The sequence below is a fragment of the Pocillopora damicornis genome, chromosome 13, assembly GCF_964200805.1.
Source record: "Pocillopora damicornis chromosome 13, jaPocDami1.2, whole genome shotgun sequence".
In the NCBI taxonomy this organism is placed as follows: Eukaryota; Metazoa; Cnidaria; class Anthozoa; order Scleractinia; family Pocilloporidae; genus Pocillopora; species Pocillopora damicornis.
Window position 1 is genome coordinate 9,299,401 of NC_142682.1, and position 22,370 is coordinate 9,321,770.

Here is a 22,370-nt window from a genome sequence, read left to right on the forward strand (position 1 = left end):
AGTGATTACCAAATACCCATTTCCGCTTCATGCTTTCAGTTCACTTTCTAACCATTTGATTTGTCAGTTACTATTCTGGCGAGTCTGGCGACGATGTCACGCACCTCTAGCCAATCACGGTGATCGAACGACATAGTTTGGTCACGGGGTTTGCATCATGACTAATTCCTTTCATTCCTAAACACAAATCAAATGTTTGTTTCTATTTATTAAATGGTACTGCCTGGAATGATCTGTTAGGAAGGCATTTAATCAAGGCTCCCTCTAACTGAGGGATATATAATTATGGTGAGTTCTTTATATCGTAGGGATGTGAATTTCTCATTGAGCCTCCGATCGTTTGAGCTCATTGTTTATCCCTAGCTATCTTTGACTCTTCACGTTCAGGTAATGGAGACTCCGCTAGATGTACTGTCAAGAGCCGCTTCTTTAGTGCAGCCAGACACAAGGGAAAGTAAGTTTGATAAGTATCGATTCTGTCTCACATCTTTTTAGGTTTAAAGGCGCGTATACATGTTTTTACAGCTTACTATTTCAGGTTTATTCTTAGTGTTTACGTGAAGGTATTTGCCACATGCGAAGAACATGTGTGTACAGATATTTGAGTTCAAGTTCTCTCCGATATTGCTGCACCTAACAAGCAAAATTTTCTTCCTTTTCTTCAGCTTTCAACGATAACAAGATTTTTATGTGAAACGCTTAGCAGTATATTTATAGCATATAGTTTTGTTATGCATGGTATGAAAAATTTCTCGTTATACCAATAAACAAAAAAATCCAAATTCGACACCGTCATATTGTTTTTAGACGGTCCTAAGAAGAAGGAAGAGTAATACAACATGATGTTCTTGTTTAAACTCTACACGGCGTAGCTCGTATTGATTTTTGTGAGCTACCTGTTTTCACCAAGAACCATTAAGTTACAGAACTGTTATGAAAGAGTGGGCACGTTGCTTGCATCACTAACATTCCGTGCAAATTTTTGGGCTATTAAATAAAGTAAGACAATTCTTTGGTTGCTAAACGATTATTACGTTACGGCGTCGTGCCACTTGTCTGTCAGTGGTTAACTTTTGAAGAAAAAAATTTTTTAAGATTCTGTTTTCTACAATTTATTAATAATGGTGAGAGGATTCACTGTGGACATGAAGAAAGGTTGAAAGATTGTCCCGCTTGTTACTACAAACCGATGCATGCTGGAAACTGAACGCGAATGTGCTTGTAATGAAAATATCTCGATTGATTATTTTCAAACCTTAATTCTAGAAACGGAGACGGATGCAGGCGAGGAATCACCCAAGGTGATGCCTTCAGCTGAAAACCGGAGGAAACGAAATCTTGAAAGACGAGACATTTCTCAAGCGTTGAATTTTGATGACGGTCGTCTTGAGAAACTTTCGTCAGTGAAGACAGCAGGAACACAAACGTAAGTATTGCCTCCATTTTGTGTAATTTATGCCTTCTGATGGTGTCAGCTGTGGGGTCTAGTACTTGCCTTGGTATACTTTGTCGTCACTTTTTACAACGCTGCCATTTTAGTCGTAGATTCAGAAATTGTTATATTTACTCGGAATGTTTTCATTTTGTTTTTAATGTGCTGCACGCATTGTGTTATCACAATTTTCACGGAAATGTGTAAAAATGTAATTTTACATTCAGTCGTTAAGAAGAAAAGCAAACCGAATCTATAGCACAGTGCTACCGTTACTGGTTTTGTCATGTGAGTTTTTCACATTCCTTTAGTTGAAATTGGTAGAAACTTGAAGGATCACTTCCATTCTAATAGGAACAGAATATTTTCTGTGTCGGAATGTTGTAAAATAAATTATATGGTTATAGTTCTTGCATCGTTCTTGTAAGTTAACTTTGAGGAGTGATTCGGAATTCCTTTTAGAAAAGCTGTTGTAACATAGATTTAAGGACCATGAAAGTTAGCTCTCAAAACTCATGATATAGGAAAGAAGTTATATTAAATAACAGACTCCTAATGAACAGCTGTATTTGAGTCTGCCATATGTCGAAAGCCAATCAAGCACCATTGCAAACTGTGTATCTACACATTCTCATCAGTGGACTTTCCCATAAGTGGTCATGGGACATCTACTGGGGTTACCTTAGACTTTTCCTTTCTTATTTGTCCCCCCTCTAGCACCATCAGTTCCCTTGTTTAATTGGCTGAAATGGTTGCCTTTTTATAAAGACGTTTTAATATCTGAATGTATCATTGCTTATAAGGAATTACAAGGTGATGTCCCTGTTTATCTTATCAATCTACTTAAATTATACAGCAACATCTACAGTAGACAAACCAGATACTGTAATTTTAACCTAACCTCTCCGAGATATAATCGCGAAACAGAAGGAGGCAGAACTTTAACCATCACAACTTGGAAAGCATGGAACAGTTTATCTTTGCTTGTAGGGCAAAGAGATTCAGTGGACTCTTTAAAAAAAGCATTGTGGAATGAATTTTTTAAACAACAGCAGAATCTTGATCATTTTTCTATTTAAGTCACCTGATGAATTGTGACATGATTATAAGGTTATATTTTATCTTTTAAATAGTTTAGTAGATTCTATAGTATCTGTATTCTTTGGTTTTTTTACCTTGTATTTTTAATAGCTTAGTATACTCATTTTTTATTGTGTGTTTCCAGAAAATATCCATACCCCCACCACGGAGGGAATTGGAAATTCCAGAGGGGTGGGGGGGTCAAAGTCCCAGGAACTTCCAGAGGGGATGGGGGGTAAGAGGCGAAATTTTCGTCCAGAGGGTAGGAAGTCGATCGACTTTCTTCGTATGTCAATTGGCGCCTTTTACCTACTTTAGTGGGACGTTCTGAAGTTTAAGCTGTTAAATTACGATGCTTCTAACAGTTCTGCAGCAAAAGAAAGTTTTCTTTTATCCTTGTAGCGCTTTGGAACATAAATAACATCAAATAAAGAAGAGAATCACTTTGTTTTTCGAACGGAGCCGCCATTACTCGTTACCAGTCTCCAAAGATTACAACCAACAGGAGTGGTTACCTAGGGATTTTCCTCGGTCATAACACGTTTCGCGTTCGTAAAATTTACAAATAACTGTCTCGGTCTCGCAAAAAAAAAAAAAAACGCTGGTCTCGCCGTCTCGCAAAGTTTCGCATAAATTTACCATTCACTACCCCCTATTGACTCCAGCCATCTATTAATTTTGATCTGCACTGAGCTTAATTCCGTTGCATCATAATGTGTAGGAGACTTGACGATTTCTTTATGGCTTACTTGCTTGCGATGTTACAATGAATGATAAGTACAGTCGTACCGTAGTAGAAAACAGTTGATAGTAACATTGAGAAACATTAGGATCCAGGGCTTTGTATATATGCGCGTGGGACTGGTAACTAGCCAAGGTTTGTTTATGCACAATCGGACGAAATTATCGACCCGCTGTTAACAAGAATCAATGCTTGTGTGAAGAAATTTTACATTAGAGGCTGGAATTTGGAAAGATGAGTTCAAAATAACTTAGTGCTGACTCGGTTTTCTCTTTTGCTCTCTTATTTATGACACAATTTTGTACAAATTTACGTTGCTCAATGTGATTTCGAACGTTTCCATTTCAAGTGCACGCAATTTTCTCAGTACATTGTACAAACTTAACAGTTCAAAAGTGTTTTGTTGCGACTTGTACAGTTTTTTTCTCCTTTCGTGTACTGAGAATACTGTGTTAAATGTTTAAGGATAAGTATTGTATTTAAAAATAAAGCAAACATTAAGTTTAAGCTAGTTAGCAACGTTTACCTTGCGCGTGTACGCCATCTCTCGAATATACACGCGACAAAATCACACGTCCCTCTTGTTTGTTGTTTGCTACGAGAAAAAAATATATTTCCAGGGGGTATAGGGGGTGGTAGTAAATTCTTTGGAAATTCCAGAGGGGTGGGGGGGCTACCACTGCTACCCCAAAATGGAAAATCCGAAGGGGTGGGGCGGTCCTATATGAAATTCCCTCTGTGGTGGGGGTATGGATATTTTCTGGAAACACACATTTTATAATTTATTCATTTATTATTTAGAGAGCCACAAGGTTATTAGCTCCAGCTAGTTTGTGCTAACCTTCATAACATAAAGTCTTTACTTACTTACTTACTGGTGTGAGCTGACAAGTAAAAGATGTCTGAATTATGTATACTGCATCCCTGTATTTTGTTGCAGTTAGATGGGAAACTTGAATAATGTGAAGGTTTTAGATGGATCAAACACTGCCATCCATAGTAATAGTAAAGCCTTTATACAGGCCCAGGTGGCCAATGGGGCCAGCGCTTAACTCCAGTTTCCTTAGCATGAAGTGGCTAGGAGTATTGCAACTTCCCCCTGGATGGGATGTTAGTCCATCACAAGGTTACCCCCAGCATATTTGCTGGTACCAATTTGTACACCTGGGTGAAGAGAAGCACTGTGAGAGTAAAGTGTCTTGCCTAAGAACACAACACAATGACCCTGGCCAGGGCTCAAAACCGGATCACTTGATCTGGAGTCAAGCGCACCAACCATGAGGCCACTGTGCCTCCTACTGCCATCCATAATCTGATCTAAATATTGTGGATTGGGTTTACAAGCTTAAGCATACTTGAAAGTCTATAGAGTACCATACCCTGGTTTGTGAGGATAATTCAGCAAAACACTGGTAACCCTAAGCCCAAGATCATTGTAGCAAGCATTCCAATCAATTTAAAATTTACAAATTATCAAATATCACCTCAGAGGCTTTACAGCAAATGAATATTTATTTTTACACATCTCTAAATATGAACTAATGTTGTGGTACCCCATTTTAATCTTCTATTTCCAAGCTAATGTCTGTTTCATCAGTGGGCTCAGCGTGATTAAACCAGCAGCTCATGCTTTATGAATCAGGCAGAGCAGCATCCCTCATTTGTTTGTGACACTGTAGTTTAAATTTTGAAATATCATTTGAATTCAAGTCTGATATCTCTATTGTTGGGAGTTCTTAGATGAGGCTTTTTCATGAGTTCCACTTAGACTTCTACCCTTAGTTTAAACTGTTAATTTCATGTTATTTTGGTATGGTTATGAGAGGTGTGCCTCTCACTATTGTCTGGTGATTGATTGAGTTTCCTGAAAAATAAATCACATTTTGATTAAACAGTGAAGTTAAACAATATTGAGTTACTTGCTTTTTGTATCTCTTTAATTAACTGATTATGGTCTTTGCAGGTCCCCACTAAACCCAGTAGCAAATACAAAGTCAAGAATTGATTCTGGGCCACCTCCTCTTATCTCGATTATTCCAAAATCTGAGGACTCTGGATACATGCACTCTCACCTTCCTCCACACTCACGGCCATCTGTAATCACATCCACCAATATTATTCGCAGGCCAGTTGGTTTTATGGCCCCATCTCACCTTTATGGTCCAACAGAAATGTTTTGTTACCCAGGTCCTCACAGACGTGAAATTGTGGAATCAGGAATCATTGATCCTTTTGTAGAAGAACACTTTCGTCGTAGCCTTGGTGATGACTACAAATGTGTCAGCCCAACAGCAATATCTACAGCAGGCTCAGTTGATGACCATTTTGCAAAGGCTCTCGGAGACACATGGCAGAAATTAAAAAAACCTGAAGTATCAACTCAGTCTTCAAATTCACCACAACTGCAATCTATTGTATCACCTGCCAACTAGCTCTTTATCTTTTTACATATTTTCTTAAGTAGGTGCTAGAGTTTATCATGTAGGGGGTTTGTGTCTTTGTCATGATGCTACTTTTCACAAATTTATTGTATGCATAACTTGCCAATTCTGGCATAAACAATACATGATTTATTGTTTGTAATGCTGAAATTTTAGACTTTCAAGCAGATGAAATAGATTAGGCTTACTTTGATTTGTGAAGATGCATCATTTAAAATGTTTGCATTATTTGTTGAGAACTTGTGTTATTTAGCTATAGCATGAGGGCTGGCAATGAATGCAGTACAGAGATGTACATGTACTATGTACATGTTTTGAACCCAAGACCATTTTAGTTTCTCAGAAATGTATTTTTACTGTGTGTGTTGCCTAAGGTGTTGTGAATGTCAAGGTCCACATGCATGTCTAAAGAGCAGTTTAGAAATTAAGAATTTCTTAAGGGATTATGATGTTCATGAATTTCTACTACATTTCAGACACTCATTTTCTGACTTAACTCATGAGTGAATTTTTGTACCATCTCTAGTTCATACTGCTATTTCTACACACAATTACACTCTGCTAGAAGCAAAGGTAGAAATAGTTTTTCTAAGGTTTCTTGCATCATAGAAGTGACTTATGTGTTGATTTTCATCGTCAGAGGCAATTCCTTTAACTCAATTAAAAAAAAACTGCATGTTTAAAAAACTTTTTAACCCATTCGTTACTTTTTTATCCATAGTTGTAATTCTACTTTTTTAACAAATTATTTTTGGCAATGATGATGTAGAGTAGAAAAGTTTACCAACAGCTTAAATTTTTTTCCTATCAAACTTATAATACAAGGGCATGTCATTTAACAGGCAGTTAGCAAGGAAATTTAAATGGCATGTCGGTATGGAAAAAAGTCTACAGGCCCCTTATTAGTTTGATTTAAAATTGTTACCCATGGACAGAAGCTAATTTGTATCGAGTTGGGATCTTTTTTATTTAATAGATACTGAAATTTACCCTGTGAAGTACTATCCTTTTTGTCTCTGATTGGAGGAATAATGTATTTATACATTACAGCTTCCAATCTTTGAATTGAAATGTGAAAAAATCTCAGTACATATGAAGTTAAAACATCATGCTATCGAAAGTGCTTGAAAAATTTTTATTCACTGGTTGGGATGCATCCAGAGACTCCATTTTATTCCATGGAATGATCTCTTTGTTCTTGTCAATGGTGAAAAAGGTTCTTTAGAACTGGTCTTTGGAAAGAGTTTTCGAAGGATGATTGTTTTGCACTGAGTAGACACAGAGAAATCCTGATTATCAAATTGTTTTAAATGTGTGGTTTTTAGGCATGAATTGATGGACCCTATAGACACAGCTGCAAAAAAAGTTGTCTTTTATTAGTGTTTTAGTTTTCCCATGTTTTTAGGCATATTCTGTTTATGCAAGCAGCCAAACTTTGGCCCAAGATAGTTGCCTTGGTGTTGGGGCAAGCAGTTTGATAAGTTCTAATTGAAATAGTGAGCTAAGAGATAATTGTAAATATAGTGTGTACACAAGAGCTATTTAATATATTGTGTAGTAATGTAAATATCAACAAGGTCGCTGAGAACTTCATTAAACTTGATTTTTCATCATCAGCTGCCTGTATGATTATTTCTTTCATGTTCTGTCTGAAAGTTATTACCATCTGAGGAAAAAACTAGGAAAAGAACCAATCAGATGCATTGATTGATGATTCTATCCAAGATTAGTCTGGTATTTTCCCGGGCTGCTTTTTTATGTTTGGAGAATTTGATAAGATTGAGTGATATTTTTCATAGTTATTGATACTGAGCCTTTTTTAGCATTTGCTTAAAAAATATGAAAAATGTATTCCTGAAAGACATGGTTAAACAATTAAATGCAACTAAATTGCATAAATTGCAGCAGAATCCTTTTTTTTAAATCTCCTGGCAAAATATGTTGGTTTGTGGCTTTTGGGTGGTTAAAACTTTATGGGTAAAACAGTAATGGTTGATGGGGGAGAAAAGTCTGGTTTAAATTATGGGAAGTTTTGAGAAACCAATTGTTTGATAAATCAGGACTTCCAAATTCCTGCCCCTTTTACCAAGAGAAACACCCTCTCTTCCTCAGGGGGGTGAGAAAAAGATGAGATTGTTGTTTGCCCATTGGTGGATTGAAATAACCCTAAAAATATCAGTGAGGAATGAGAACTGTTTGCCATAGTGCTGTCACCAACATGAAACTCAAAGCTCTATTCCCTCATATTACCTTCATCCAGGCATCCAAGCAATTAAATCAATAATCAACAATGATTGATAACAGTCAGTCCGACTAATTTTCTTTTTTCCTGGAGATGTAGAGACAGGGAGACTCATTCTGTAATTTGAAGAATGAAATGAAGATATTTTGATATTAATAACGTGTGCACTGAATGTACAGAGACCTTATAAGAGTGAAGACCTAAACGACCGTAAAAGACCACACCGGTCCCAACTAGCGCGTACGCACTGGGGACGAGAGTTTATACCGCCATGTTTGAAAACAGACAAGATGGCGGAACTATCGCCTGAAGAGTTCAAGAAGAGTCTCTTCACGACTTTCCGAAGTCGTGGAGTGCTAGAGGCCCTGAAGGTGAGCTTAAACGTAACAATTCAATGTAAATTTGAGTTTTATAATACTGCACAGAGATCCTCGGGATACGTCTGGTACGAATGGCGTGTGAAAGTTTGGAGTTCATCGTCATTACTAACAGTTATAATCTTCGAGAAAAATGCACTGATATCTGGAAAAAAGAAACTACGAATTTACTGTGAGCTTAAACCATTGCTCGTGAATATTTGAACTTGTAATAGAGTGGCACGCTTTCTTGAAAAATTATTTTGAAGCCTTTGCTAATCCAAGTACTTAACATTGGTGTAGATCTCTACATCACTGAACTGTCACTACCGATAAGGGAACCTGCACTGTACATGAAACCTTCACTTGGTGCCACCATTTGCGATGACCACTGCAACAAAAGGTTCTTTATTAAGACAAATATGCATATTTTTTATCTCTATTATTTTTAGCAAGAGATGAATTAGACACGGTGAAATAATAAGTAAAAAATATAAAATTTTTCAAGGAAAGAAGACTTATAATACAAAATTACACCACTTAAATTAAGTCATATTGTATATAGGAAGGGTAGGAGAGGGGCACATCTAGATAAACTTAGTAAAAAGTAAAGGAAAAGTTATAAGAAGAGCTCAGTAAAATGTCAAAGATATGATGTTTCATTAGTATTGAGCAAGGTACCAGCATAAAAGTGCTTTTCTAAACATCTTTATAGATGATTTGTCTCTGATTGATTGCGGAGTACTATTCAAAAAGAATCTTCTAATAATGCTCAGGCAGAATCTCCTGAGATTAATTTGAAATGAGGGTATGCCTACTTGATTAGATAATGCACCATATGTAGCTCAGATGCTAGTAAAACAGGTATATTAGGAAACTTTTCATTGTGGAAATAATCATAAAAAAGCGTATATGTGTTTAGTTTAACAATATCAGGAAATTTCAAAAGACTTAGGGATACGTAGTGTGGAGTTATTGATTCCAAGGAACATCATTTATAATACAAACTGCTTTGTTTTGTAATTTTATGATTTGAGACTGTGTAGGATTATAATTATTTCCCCATTGTGTACAAGCATAAGTAAGGAAAGAATATATAAGAGAATAATACAAACTAATAAGTTTGCTTTGGAGACAATGTTTTAACTTAACCATTATATTTAAATTTTTGCTCATTTTGCCACATATTTAGTCAAAATGGTCACACCAAGTAAGGTGACAATCAATATACACACCAAGGTATTTGATATAACAGGATTTCTCTAAATGAACATTTGCTACACTTAATGGTGCATACAAATTGTAATTTTCCTTTTGACGAGGCATATAATCTAATAGAAAAATAAGCAGAAGACTCAGGAAGGGCATTTATAAAAAAAATGAATGGCAAAGGTCCTAGTATCAATCCTACACCAGTGGAGATGGAACATGACTCACAAGCAATGCCATTTGCCATTGAATGGCAAAGGTCCTAGTATCAATCCTTAAGGTACACCAGTGGAGGTGGAACATGACTCACAAGCAATGCCATTTGCCATTGAATGGCAAAGGTCCTAGTATCAATCCTTAAGGTACACCAGTGGAGATGGAACATGACTCAGAAGCAATGCCATTTACGTATTTACATGCACCTGCTGCTTCCTGTTATTTAAGTAAGATTGGAACCAATTATTTTCACTTTGTTGTATTCTGTAATACTTAAGCAGGGCGTGAAATTGCGCCTAATACAGGCGCCAATGCGACTAAATTTTTCACTTTGGCGACCAAATCCTGAAAATTAGTCACCAAATTGGCGACTAGAATGTTTCATCATAACCTTACCTAGAGATATAGTGAATTAAAAAGATTTGCAAAGACAAATCCGCAGCAAACTTCCTTGTTAAGTTTGTTTCCAAAACACAGCAGATGCATCTCGATCAATAACTAGACGCCATCTTGGATTTAGGTGAGCTTAAACATTGCATATCATCCATCCTAGTGTCCCCCTTGTAGCACGTTAAAGATCTTTTCCCTTAATTAATTTATAGAACGATGACAGCATAAAAAAAAGGTTTTGTTTGTCTTTCAAAATGGCGACCAACTTTTTTTGAATTGGCTACCACTTTGATGAATTTAGGAGCCAAGTGGCTATCAGAAAAAAAAATTAATTTCACGCCCTGTTAAGTTTATTTTAATTGGTAATATTTGATGATTTACTGTGTCAAAGGATTTACTTAGGCCTAAGGATAAAGAAACCACATAGAGTCCTTGATCAAGAGAAGAAATTATTTCTTCATTAAGATAAATTAGACAGTCAGAGGTTGTATAACCTGATATAAACCATATTGTTTTGAGGAAATTGTGTTTCCATTGGTAAGATAGGACATAAGCTGATTAAAAATTCATTTCTCAAATATTTTATTTATAGAAAAGAGAACTGAAATAGGTTAATAATTGTTACATGTACAACAAGAGCCTTGTTTGAAAACTGGAACAACTTTAGCAAGTTTCATACTATCAGGAAGAATACTTTGGTTGATAGAAACTTTAAGATTAATATAAGTTAAAGGATGGCACATTTGTGGTGTTCCGCTTTTTAATAAAAGTGGATGAACCTTGTCAATTCCAAATGACTTCTTCATATTAAGACTTTTTAGTAATAGAAATACCTCTATTTCAGAGACTTGTGAGAGGCAAAATTTCATTGTTTCTGGGAAAGATAAGATGTTGCACTCCTATCATTTTTAAGCAGTTGTGGTGCTAGTGTACAAGGGATATTACAGAAAAATTTGTTGAAGCAGTTGTAGATAATAAAAGGTTGTTCATATTGTTTATTTTCTACTTGTAACTTTTCTATATGAGAATTTGGCTGCTGCTTCTTATTTATCAATAAATTAATGTTTTCCCACATCTTTTTTCATGTTGTCTGATATGATTAAGATGTTGTAAAAGCAGTCTCAATATATTTTATTAAAGGAGGCAATTTTGTTGCGATCATAAAATTTTTTAAAAAAAGATGTACATAACCTTTAACCTTGTCAGCTTTTTGCAGAGGAAAAGGTTTGTGGCTTATTCATCAGCAGACCTCCATACCATCAGAAGCATATAACCTACTAAGGCATATGCTTTGGGTTCTATATAAAGGGCTTTTCAACTGAGTATCAATTGTCATTGCAATGGCCAATCAGAACAAAAAGGTTTTTATCACAGTGCAGTCAATGAACTCGAATTTAGAACAAGCAAATGTCCTTAAGCTTAGGAAAATTCAAGTGACCAAGTTGCAGTACTTTTTAGTCTGGTATCTTGGTGGTTGATAGGCGATGTTCATTTTCTTCACCAATCTCTAAGGGCAGTAAGGTAAAACCAGTGCAATCATGAGTTACATTACTTTCTACACTAAATTGATGACTGGGCAGACCAATAATGCTAAACAAAGATTAAGAAAGATGGTATTTTTTTCTGTTCAATTGTCACTTAATGACCAATGATGAAAATTTTTATGAGCACGAGATCAAAAAAATGGTTAACATCCTTTTTTATCAATACAAATATTGTATGTTCAAATCATGATGTCCCTCGTTTAGAAATTATCCTTAGAATTAAGGATCTGTTACCTACATGAACATGAAGTCTTCAAGATGAAGATGTGATGATAAAGTACTCATTAGTTTGTTCTCTGTTGTTATGCAGTCTCAACTTAGGAATCGTCTAATAAAAGAACTTCAAGAAACTGCTGGCAAGGATGATTTGGCAGAATTACATGGTCAGTCAGAAAATACAGAGACTGTCTGTAAACTTGCTGCTAACAGCCTTGTTGCTGACCACTTAAAGAGATGTAATTATGAATATTCTTTATCTGTCTTCATGCCAGAGAGTGGTTTACAAGAACATAAGGTAATTAAATCAAATAAATTCTTTATTTGCTATTTTTCTTCCATGAATATATATGAAGAATGGAAGGAAGAATTAAGTATTTTGGAAAACCCATTAGGAAATCCACAATTATGATCAGAAATCTGTCCTTGAGATTCATGTTCTTATCATTTCTTTCAAAGGTGCAAAAAGCATTTGCTTACAAGAAAGTGATCTTATGGGAATCTGAAATAATAACTTTGATTATGAAAGATGGTGGTTACTTCCCAGCACTTCATTTATTTTTGCAAACCACTGAAGGATCTATGCATCTAAAAAAGGATGATTTTCACTTATTATAGGCAAAGGCCTTTAATTTTCTCAAGAAAAGTGCTTTTTTTTGTTTCAGTTACTTACAATGAGGGATATCCTCTTACTGCTAAAAATTAGAGAAGGTTCTGAGCTCTACAAGAATATGGTATGTTTAACATGTTGATGTTTTAAGATTTTTAGTAAGAATGTGTAGAGAATGTTCTTGAAAAGCACATAACAACTACTCCCTCTAGATTTACAGGGAATCCCTTGAGATATATACTAAATATGTACAAAAGTTGAAAAGGGATCAACAAAATAGACTTGTCTTGAGTTTAAATATTTTGTTATATGTGTGAACTTGAAATAAGGATTTTCCCTGAGATGATATAAGTGACAGAACTATTTTTTGATTGTATGTAATTTTTTTTTTACAACTAGATCAGTGTATATGATGCAAATTTGAGTTGAAAATTTTGATTGGCTCACCTACCATGGTACATGTTTTGCTTCCAATTTTTTATTATTGTTGAATTTTATCTTGAGACATTGAATATTTGTGGTAAGGGGAGATAAAAATCAACCATGTCTTCAAAATCTTAAAGAAAAAAAAATGATTTGAACCACAATATAAACAAGCAATACTGTCATGGCTAAAGAACTTCATGTAGCAAGATTATCAATGTATATTTCATTGTTTTTTTATAATGTGCTGTCATCCTACAACATTTCAAGAATATCATTATTATGTTTATTAAGAGTTTCTTTGGTTTTTTGATTGAGACGTTACGCATTAATATTTGGAATTCTCACAGATAACATCTGCTTGCAATCATTCCCTAATTGGACAATTTATATTTAATACAGGATTTTCTTTCTTACTATATAACAATTATCCTTGTAGCTTTTTGGCTCCAATTATTTACAGGTATTGGATTTATACAATGTCATCTGAAAGTATAAATGATGTGACTGAATACTATACATGTGCCAAGTTGACTTCATTTTTTTAAATTTAGTTTCACTGTTATAACTTAAGGTCCATGTTAACATAGGATTGCACAAGATTTAAGCATGATACGGTGTTATCTTTCAACTGAAGTTCTTATTTTGCAGGAAATTGTATTGGATAAACATGGATCATCAAATGGTAATTTTTTAAAATAAAAAAAATTAAAAGGTGAAGGAAAAACTTCAACATTAAGAGAGACAATTTTCTGTGGGATATCAGAGCTTGGAAAGACTTCCAACCTGGCTTCTGTTGTATAGCAAAAATTCCCCTGTCCAAGGAACACTTTTTGCTCACTTGTCTACCAGGTAAAGCCATAAACAAGCCAAAGCTCTATCCTGCCTCAAAGGAGAAGCTTAATTGTATTTTCTCCTGACCCTGCATATTTCATAGTCTGTCTCAGTGTTTGTCATACTCTTTGGAAATGTTAAGTGTGTGGTGTCTGTACCAGTCTACCTATACACTGCAGTCGTTCCATCGTAATTGAAATTAGGTTAGCAATAGATTGTCAGTGGTATATAATTTTCAAAAGATTATTTTATCATTAGAATCTAGTGAGTTTTTAACTAAGAGTTCACCTAGTCACAATGGCATTCTTAAGTAAACAACTGGAGCAAGAAGCCAACAACAAGAAAATAATTACTAACTATTGCACAAGTTACAAATACTAGTCAAAACAATGCTTGTCTACAGTGAGTACTTTTAAACATGAACTGACCATTGTATAAGTTGTGAGTTTTGCTGATAAGTTGCTTTTCTGCCTTTCCTACTGTTTCACTCCAGAAATCACAGGTATCTTTCCACAAATAATCTCAGTGTGTGATTTGTTTTACAGGTTTGTTGGTAGAATTCTTAAGAGCCCTAGGTGTGTCGAATGATCATGGAAAGTCTTCAAAAGCTGTTCAAGCTTCCTTAAAGCAACTTTCTTCAATAGGTAACCAATTTTTAAACTCATTTGATGATATTACTCAAAACAAGTTTAGTATGCAAGTTCACTTGTAAACTAAATGGTAATGCTTAACAAGTGGCAGTATAATTGTTATGGTACAATAGTTATATAAAGTACCAGCATTGCCTGCAGCAGTCATAAAGCTCAGAATTTTGAAACTTCACACATTGCTAACATTACTCATAATTTACAAACTACCTAAGAAACAAGACATAGTATAGAAATTTTAAGAAACAAAATCATCATGCTGTACTAATTTCTTACAAATTAGTAGACAAGCGCAAGGAAAATTGCTTAATGATGTACTCACACCAGAAACACCTGGAAGCAAATTTTTGCTCTTATTTTCACCCTCTGCCTCCATAGAGGATAAACTGCAAAGTGTGGAAAGACAGTACCTCAAAAATCTTCAGACAGAAAATCAGAAATGGAGTTCTCAGACTGAAAAGCGGCTGCTTGGATTGCACAAACAATGGGAACACGACAAGAAAAAACTGCTTGAGGAGGAGGTATATATTACATGTCTTCCAATGATTTGCTTAGTACAATTTTTTTTAATAAAAACAAATTTACTCTTAAAACGTAAAATTCACTCTGGAGTGCACAACAGGCGCAAGTAAAATGTGGGAGCATATAGAATAATGAACAACCGACACTGAGTACTAGTCAGCAAACAAGACAGTTTGTAGTAACACACCCTGAGAACTAACATTTCAAACTTGGGTTCAAATTTATTTGATTTTTATTAGAGAAGTATTCAAAACTTTTAAAATGTGAAAAGGCCTTTCATTACTAAAAGAAAAAACCACAAGTTGTGAATCGCTAGTGATAGTGTCAGAGACAGCAATCAATGTAATTGATAATTTGTCAGAGGCAGCAGTCAATGTACTTCAGGAGCAAGTTTGTGCACTAAGCTAAGACAGATCAGTAGTATGGTTCGGCTGGTGGGCCCGGGTTTTACTCGTGATAGTTTGATTTACATGTTCTTTTTACAATGATTTCCACTGGTTTGTGTTGAACATGGCTAGCTTGGGTACCTGAAAGCAACAGAACTTGCTCGTGTAAGGTTCGAAGAGAAGGAAAAATATCAAAGAGAAGTCCAAACTATAAGAAAACAGGTATGTCTACGCTTTACTGAAATCAAGGTTTGTCGCAATATACCTGTAATCCTCTATGTAATCACAGTTTTCACCACAGCGAGAGCACATGATTTTCTGTCACGTACTGCCAGTGCATATCACCAAGCCAAAAACTCGTGGAACTTTGCTTAGAAATCAAGGGAAGAGGTTTACTCGTTTGGCCCATGGAAGGATAGTCGCCAAGATCGACAGAGAGGCGTTATTGCAGCTCATCAGATTGCGCCGGTTTACAGAAATGTAGATTATTCTTGTTCAAAAGTCTATATTTAAAGCCCATAAAGCCCACTATACCAGTACATTGAAATATCTCCAACGTCTGTGTTTCCATGACAATTTTAATAGCTTAGTTTAATCAAAAACAGTCATTTTGTGTTTTTTTAAGCTTGAGGAAAAATATGCAGCCAAGGCAGAGAAATTAAAAGCCGATGAGAGAGAAAAGTTACAGTTACTGAGCACTCAACAACAGGTGCAGTTTTTTGGCTTATTGTCGAACGTACTCTTATGCGCTCCGCGCCATCTGACATTAATTTGCGGGATTTAACCTCCCAAGAGGAATAATCATATGATCATTATTGGGTGGCAGCAAGGATGTAAACCAGTTAACCTGGTAATTTAGGATAGTGTTTCGTCCAAATAGCATTAAGTTGTAAGGCTTTTTTTTCGGCATCTCATCTAATCTACAACGTTGCAACTCTCTTTAATGTCACTTTGTCATTTTTCTTTTTAATTCTTCAGCTTCAGGAAGAAGAAGCACACGCGCAACGACAGAAACTCCTGGAAGATATGTTGTCTCTCAAACAACGGGAAACTGAGTTTGATTTAAACCATCAAATGAAAGCAAAGTAAGGAATAGTTATGCCGAGTAGTCCCAACAGTTGTTGTGCCCGGCTCAAAATTCAGTTGCAGGTCGATTGAATTTAACGAAACTTCTGAACCCCCATTTAAACAATTGTAATACTTTGATGGAGTACTTCCTTATCGGTTTTTAGATGATCATGAACAAATACAGCTAAAACTAACTTGGTTCCCTTTTACACCCCAGAACATTGAAGCTCGAAGAAGAGAGGATAAACGTTTTATCTCAGGAATTAAAAATCAAGAAATCTCTTTTAGAAGATGCCGAGGCCAACTTTAATAGAAGACTAGATGAAGAAGTACAGAGGTGGCAACTGTGGCTTATTGTTTATTATTTCTTAATACCTTAATTTCTAAGTTTCTTTCGTAAGAAATGAATGGAGAGGAGGTAGTGAATAATCAAAGATGTTGAAAAATTGGATATTACAAATACAGCGACAGCAGTGTCAAGAAGTTACTATTTCGGACTGGCAGAAGTTGTAACGCGTTCTGCAAGACTGAGAACTCCGTAAAATCTACAAACTGGATCACATGGAAAAACTCTCCATTACGAAGAAACACACAAGTTTTCTCGCCTAACGTAACTTGTAGTCTTTGAGTGCTTCCTAAATGGTCAAAAAGATTGCGACTTCTAAGTGATACATGTCAGTCAAATGAAAAGTAGAGGAATCTTGAAGCGACTGCGTAAACTTGCAGATAATAGCGTGACGCTTGATAAAATGTTTGTGAACTGGAGTACGTTTAATGATGTAAAATATCTTGTTAAGACGCATGTTTCACGCCTATCACCGACGCTAGACCAACATGGTTTTTGGGGAAAAAGTAGCCTTCGTACTGCACAGAGGCCTGGTTAAAAAAAACTTCAAAGTTTATTAATTTCGAGTGAAGTAAATTTTTCTGATTTTAGTCAAGTTAGTAGTTACGTTTCTAAAAGATGTTTTTTTTGTGTGTGTGTGGTCGCTTGGCTCCAATTTCAAACAAACTAACAACTGAAGCGCTGCTTCTGTCCGTCCGCTGTCCACATTGCACGTATACAAGGTGTATTTTCATGACACTCATATGTATTAAGATCGCGAGAACAAAAACTAGAAATCCCTCATTCATGTGCCTCATGCCCAGTATGCCTTTCATGTATTTTAGGTACAAATTAAAATGTGATGAAGAATTTCACGACAGAAGACAAACTCTAGAGCTCAGAGAAAAACGGCTCCAACGTAAGTTCATTCTAACGTGGTGATGATGTAATGATGCTACTTGAAATTGAGTGTTTATTTTTGTTTGTAGCTGAAACTTTGAAAGAGAACCACTCAGTGGAGTGTCTTCTTAAGTTTACTGTGGAGGCACCTCGCAATTTTGTGTGTTTTGAGAACAATATCAACTTTGAATTTCAGATCCCCTGCGTACTTAGCTAGCCTCCGAAATTTTGCTTATTTTTTCTACCTCAATGTTTTCTACTTCAGTCAATTTTTGTCACGATAAAATGTCGTAAATCATATCGTGAATAGATGATCATTGAATGGGTAATTGAATACCGGTTCCGTAGAACACCGCTGACCGGAACCGAATTATAGCTACTTGGTCGCCATGGTTTTGTGACCCACAGTTCAACCCTACTAACATTTAGTTCTTCATTTCGTTGTCTTAGACAGTCCAGAAGTGTTAAAAACATTATATGTATTTAGTTGTTGAAAAGTTCCTGTCACTTGATTTGTAACACATAATTATACCTGTTATTAATAAAAGCTGTCATGTCTTTTTGTTCTCTTCGTGCCTTACTTTTGATAATTTTTGTGTGATTTAAAGGGTAAAATGTATTATTAACGTATTAAAAACAGTAACTGAGTTTTTGATTCTATCGTCACCTGTTCAACTTATATGGCTGTTATTCAATTTAACCGAGTGATAACAACTTGCCGTTCACAGGAGATTTGGATGGTTTCGAGAGAAAGCAAGGTGTTTATATAAACACCTCTGACGAACTGCAGAGAACCAAAGGAAAATTAAAAGAATTGCAAGTATGTTGGATATACAGACTAAAATGGGGAAAGGGTAAAATAACAAATAAAGAAAACAGCTGATGTTGATGTCTAGAAAAAGGAAACATCCAAATTATCAGTCCACTTTTACGTCTGTTTAATTTTCATGTATGTATCGGTAACGACACTGATCCAGGAGTTGTTCGCCATGAGGATGTGTTGAGTGTTACTCTTCAACTCAAAGGATGTTGAACTGTTTTTTCTTCCCTGTTTACAGCCTCACTGTACAAACATCTCACCCTCCCTTCCTGTAAGCAGCGTGTACATTAATTTTTAACTTTTGTGGAAGTTAGTTTGCTGAACTTCCACTAAAGATTTGCCACATGTTTAATTGTCAGATGCTCTATTTCTTATGCATCCTCTGCAGATTCAACTTGATGATAACAAGTCACAACTTGCTTTAGCTCTCCAGCAAAAGAAAATGATGAGTATAAAGCTGAGCGAGGTGAGTGAATTGATGACATCTCTAGAAAATCTTTGAATAAGGTGGTTTTTTTTCGCTCTAGATAACGAACTCTTTCTGTTGAAAATATACAAATATAACGATTCGAACGTGAGATAGTCTATTTTAGATTTCCATATTTATTGTTCACTTGATTCTTTGAAAAAGGATCTCGAGGCGATCAGAGAAAGAGATGACGCTCTTGCCAAGGAGAATGCAATATTGAACAGGTAAGACAGGGTTTGCTAAGTTCTACTGGTCCTTATCACGTGAACAATTTTGAATTATCCAAATTGTTCAATTGACTCATCAATGAAATAATCCTTTTTTCTGATTCTGACCGCCACTTTCCCAGTTAAATTGATTATCATTTCTAGAAAGCTCAATCAAGTTCATCCATGCACTGCCGAAAGCAGAGGCAGTGAAAAAATGATCTGAATTTGATTAAATGAATTTAGTTACAAAGTGCTTCTGTTCACTACGTGTTGCAAACTGATATCTACGTATTTCCCCTTTTGTAGAAACTTGTTGAAGTATGAAGATGAAGAGAAAGGTAGCAATTTTATGCTGTTCAGTTGAGTCAGTTTCTCTTGGTGACAAAACCTTAATGGTTAATTTGTATTACACATCTTTATTCTTTGATTCAGGAAACCAAAGACTAATCAGCGAATTAAGGGAAAAATCAATGGAGTCTGCTGCAGACCAAGTATGATCTCTAAGTTGATTTTGAAATAATTTGTTTATCTATGTTACTGTTCTAAAGACCATATGAGAATAATTTTAAATCACAGTTTCTGGTATTTTTTAAAATATTCTTGAGCTAATTCTCTGTGATTTTGATAGCTACATCTACGAGATCAGTTAAAACAAATGGAGAAAACCGCCAAGTCGAAGGAAAAGTCTTGGAAAGATTATAAAACAAAGATGGAATCCAGACTGGATGAAGAGGTAAAGCTGTAGCCTTAATGATAGAATGTAATATAAAATCAAGCTCAGTCGGTCTCTTTGCCTCCATGAAGGTACCAGGTCAATTTTCAGCATTTTTATCAATAGACCTCTCTGGCTTGTATGTTCTGTTTACTCATTTCAGGTACCAAAGAAATTCCCAGCTTTATCTTTTGAAAATTATACGTACGTATGCACGTGAATAAGACTAAATTTGAACGAAACAGTTCTCTGGAGTATTAAAACGTGACCTGAAATGGGTTTACAAAACATATGAGTTAAATAGGTCAATTATCAACAGAATCGCGCGAAATTCTCTCGGCTAAAAAAGGCAATCTTCCGTGAGGAGAAATTTTCCCAGTACAATCGCATAATTTCTATCTATATACACAAATATTTACAGAAATGAACATTTAAAAGTGTGTCGAGATTCCAAATAATGTTCCTAACGGTTCAGAAACTGTTCTCAAATGCGCCAAACATTCGTTATGTACGCCGCCATTTTATCACCGCCGATGATTTACCAAAATTTTTATGAAAGAAATTTAATGTAAAACAAGACCTGTTGAGTAGGTGTTTGACACGTTCGGATGCATTTTTGTCTTGAAGTGTTTTTTTTCTGTCTCCCTTGTAGTGTCAGAAGCGACTTAAGTATCAACAACTTTATGAAGAAACGATGATGAGTCAGTCTGCGCTCAATCAAGAGGTAGCCGACCTAAAACTTACTTTGCAACAAACGCAGCAAGGTATTATTTATACATTGATTGTTACTTTTATGGAGTGGATAATACCAGTTAATTTGAAATTAGTGATTTAATTCGTGAGCCATTCATGGCACTACAATTAAAACAATGGAATCAAACACGTGAAGAAATCTAGGTACCACTATGAACTTCCACAATGGAACTCGGAGTGAGAGAGATGTGTGCTGCATTTACGAAGAAGAAAGATAATGATAGCAATCGCGCCAACCTTTTTCTCAGCATTCTTTTCATTTATTTATGCGTTTTTTACTGGGTTTCCCCTTTCAGTGCTCGATGTGGAACTTGGCCGAAGAAGAGCAAACTCCATCCCTTGGTAAGCCTAAAGGAGTTTTAATACAACTAGTCCAGTGCTACTAGTTCGGAGCTCTGTTGTAAAAATTAAGGTGAAAGTAACCGGTACAGTTTGTAATATTGCTTTGTTCTCATTTTCCCAGAAAGGTAAGTTTGTAATTATTTCTATATACTTTTGCTATCGTACTATTTTGCTGGTGTATGCACTCCTGGGCAAACGTTAACTTGAATTTGATTTCTCCTCTATAAAAGCGTAAGTGAAGGTGATGTTAGACAGAACAAGGTTTTCAAAAAAGGGAACGTTTTTCGCGCAATACCAACGCCCAACATTTCGCTAGTGCCTAATTTTCGCGTCTTGATCAGCCTTTCTTACACGAAAGAAGTAAACAGACCTATAGGGAAAAAAAAAAAACCAAAAATCGACGGTGAGCATGTTACAGTACCGCCTACTATCCCCTTGCCCGATGGGTGGCAACCATGTAGTACATAATTTAATCACAAATGGTAACGTTTTGATATTGTTTCTTTTTCAGTCTAAGGCAAACCGAATATTATACACTATTTGCAGTTAAACTGTCTCTAACGCCTTTGGTTAAGAGGATTAATTTCTTTAATTATCGCCATCACGTTTGGTTAAAAAAATTTACAAAGCAAAGTGAGCAGGGTTTATCGATATTTTTCGGTTACTTCCTGTAAAGAATTCCACCTCTTGCACTTGTTCAATATGAGCTGATCGTGACCATCGAAACCAAAGTCCATCATTTCATATCCAATTCACAATCGTTTCAGTTAAACAGTAATTCGATGATTCGATCTTCTAACCAATAGCATGGAGTCCATGCCAAGCGAACTTGAGTCCCCGGCAGTAAATACAACTCAATGGGAAGGTGACAGAACATCAGTGACAGACTCGGCTATGGACGAAACCAGTAGCACTGTGGTTATGATAGCCCAGAGCAAGGAACTGTTTGATCGGCTGGAGAAGGAGGCCAAGGTTTGCTAAAAATTGTCTTAATTTAGCTTAACCCTTTAACCCCCATGAGCTACCAAGACAGAAGTTCTTCTTACAATATCTATACTATATCAACCAGATAAGTAATGAGAATAAAGAACAAGATCAATTTGGGGATAATTAGTTGATCCAATACTACATTCTCTGAACTAACATTATAAAAATTGTATGGTTGACTGGAACAAGAATTACAAATTTGATCTGGGAGTTGAAGGGTTAATTGTGGTGCATGTACACCAACCTCAGGGTTTTGACACACATCGGAGTACGGCTGCCCCATGGCTTGGTTGTTAGCAGTAGTGCAAATCTTTTACACCTTTTGTATGCTTACCTTGTAGGAGTTGGAAGAATCCTATCAGAAGTTCCAGTCGCGAATCAACCAAATGGAACTGGATGTTCACTCAACGTCTCGTTCACCTGATTTACATCATCCCACTCAAAACCTCCATGGAAATACGTCATTTGATTAAACAAAATTAAATTTTTTTAAAA

General features: G+C 35.8%; 2 protein-coding genes across 3 annotated transcripts; both read left to right on the forward strand.

Moving 5' to 3' along the window:
• Positions 1 to 31: 31 nt before the first annotated feature.
• LOC113673615 (transcription cofactor vestigial-like protein 4) lies at positions 32 to 7,311 on the forward strand. 2 transcript variants are annotated; one of them, XM_027190021.2, is made up of 4 exons: positions 32 to 288; positions 388 to 454; positions 1,267 to 1,426; positions 5,218 to 7,311. In XM_027190021.2, exons 1-4 carry the CDS (start codon positions 286 to 288, stop codon positions 5,684 to 5,686), a joined length of 699 nt encoding a protein of 232 aa, XP_027045822.1. In that variant the 5' UTR covers positions 32 to 285; the 3' UTR covers positions 5,687 to 7,311. The 2 variants fall into 2 exon arrangements, with proteins under 2 accessions (XP_027045822.1, XP_027045823.1); XM_027190022.2 differs by lacking the exons at positions 32 to 288; positions 388 to 454 and adding an exon at positions 975 to 1,155.
• An 866-nt stretch (positions 7,312 to 8,177) lies between these two features.
• On the forward strand, positions 8,178 to 22,370 carry LOC113673617 (centriole and centriolar satellite protein OFD1). Its single transcript, XM_027190027.2, has 21 exons — positions 8,178 to 8,308; positions 11,963 to 12,166; positions 12,534 to 12,602; positions 13,553 to 13,586; positions 14,281 to 14,379; positions 14,761 to 14,903; positions 15,423 to 15,512; positions 15,916 to 15,999; positions 16,269 to 16,375; positions 16,576 to 16,695; positions 17,529 to 17,602; positions 18,312 to 18,403; positions 18,792 to 18,869; positions 19,035 to 19,096; positions 19,388 to 19,419; positions 19,514 to 19,572; positions 19,710 to 19,814; positions 20,446 to 20,557; positions 20,843 to 20,888; positions 21,695 to 21,860; positions 22,217 to 22,370. Exons 1-21 carry the CDS (start codon positions 8,228 to 8,230, stop codon positions 22,346 to 22,348), a joined length of 1,989 nt encoding a protein of 662 aa, XP_027045828.2. The 5' UTR covers positions 8,178 to 8,227; the 3' UTR covers positions 22,349 to 22,370.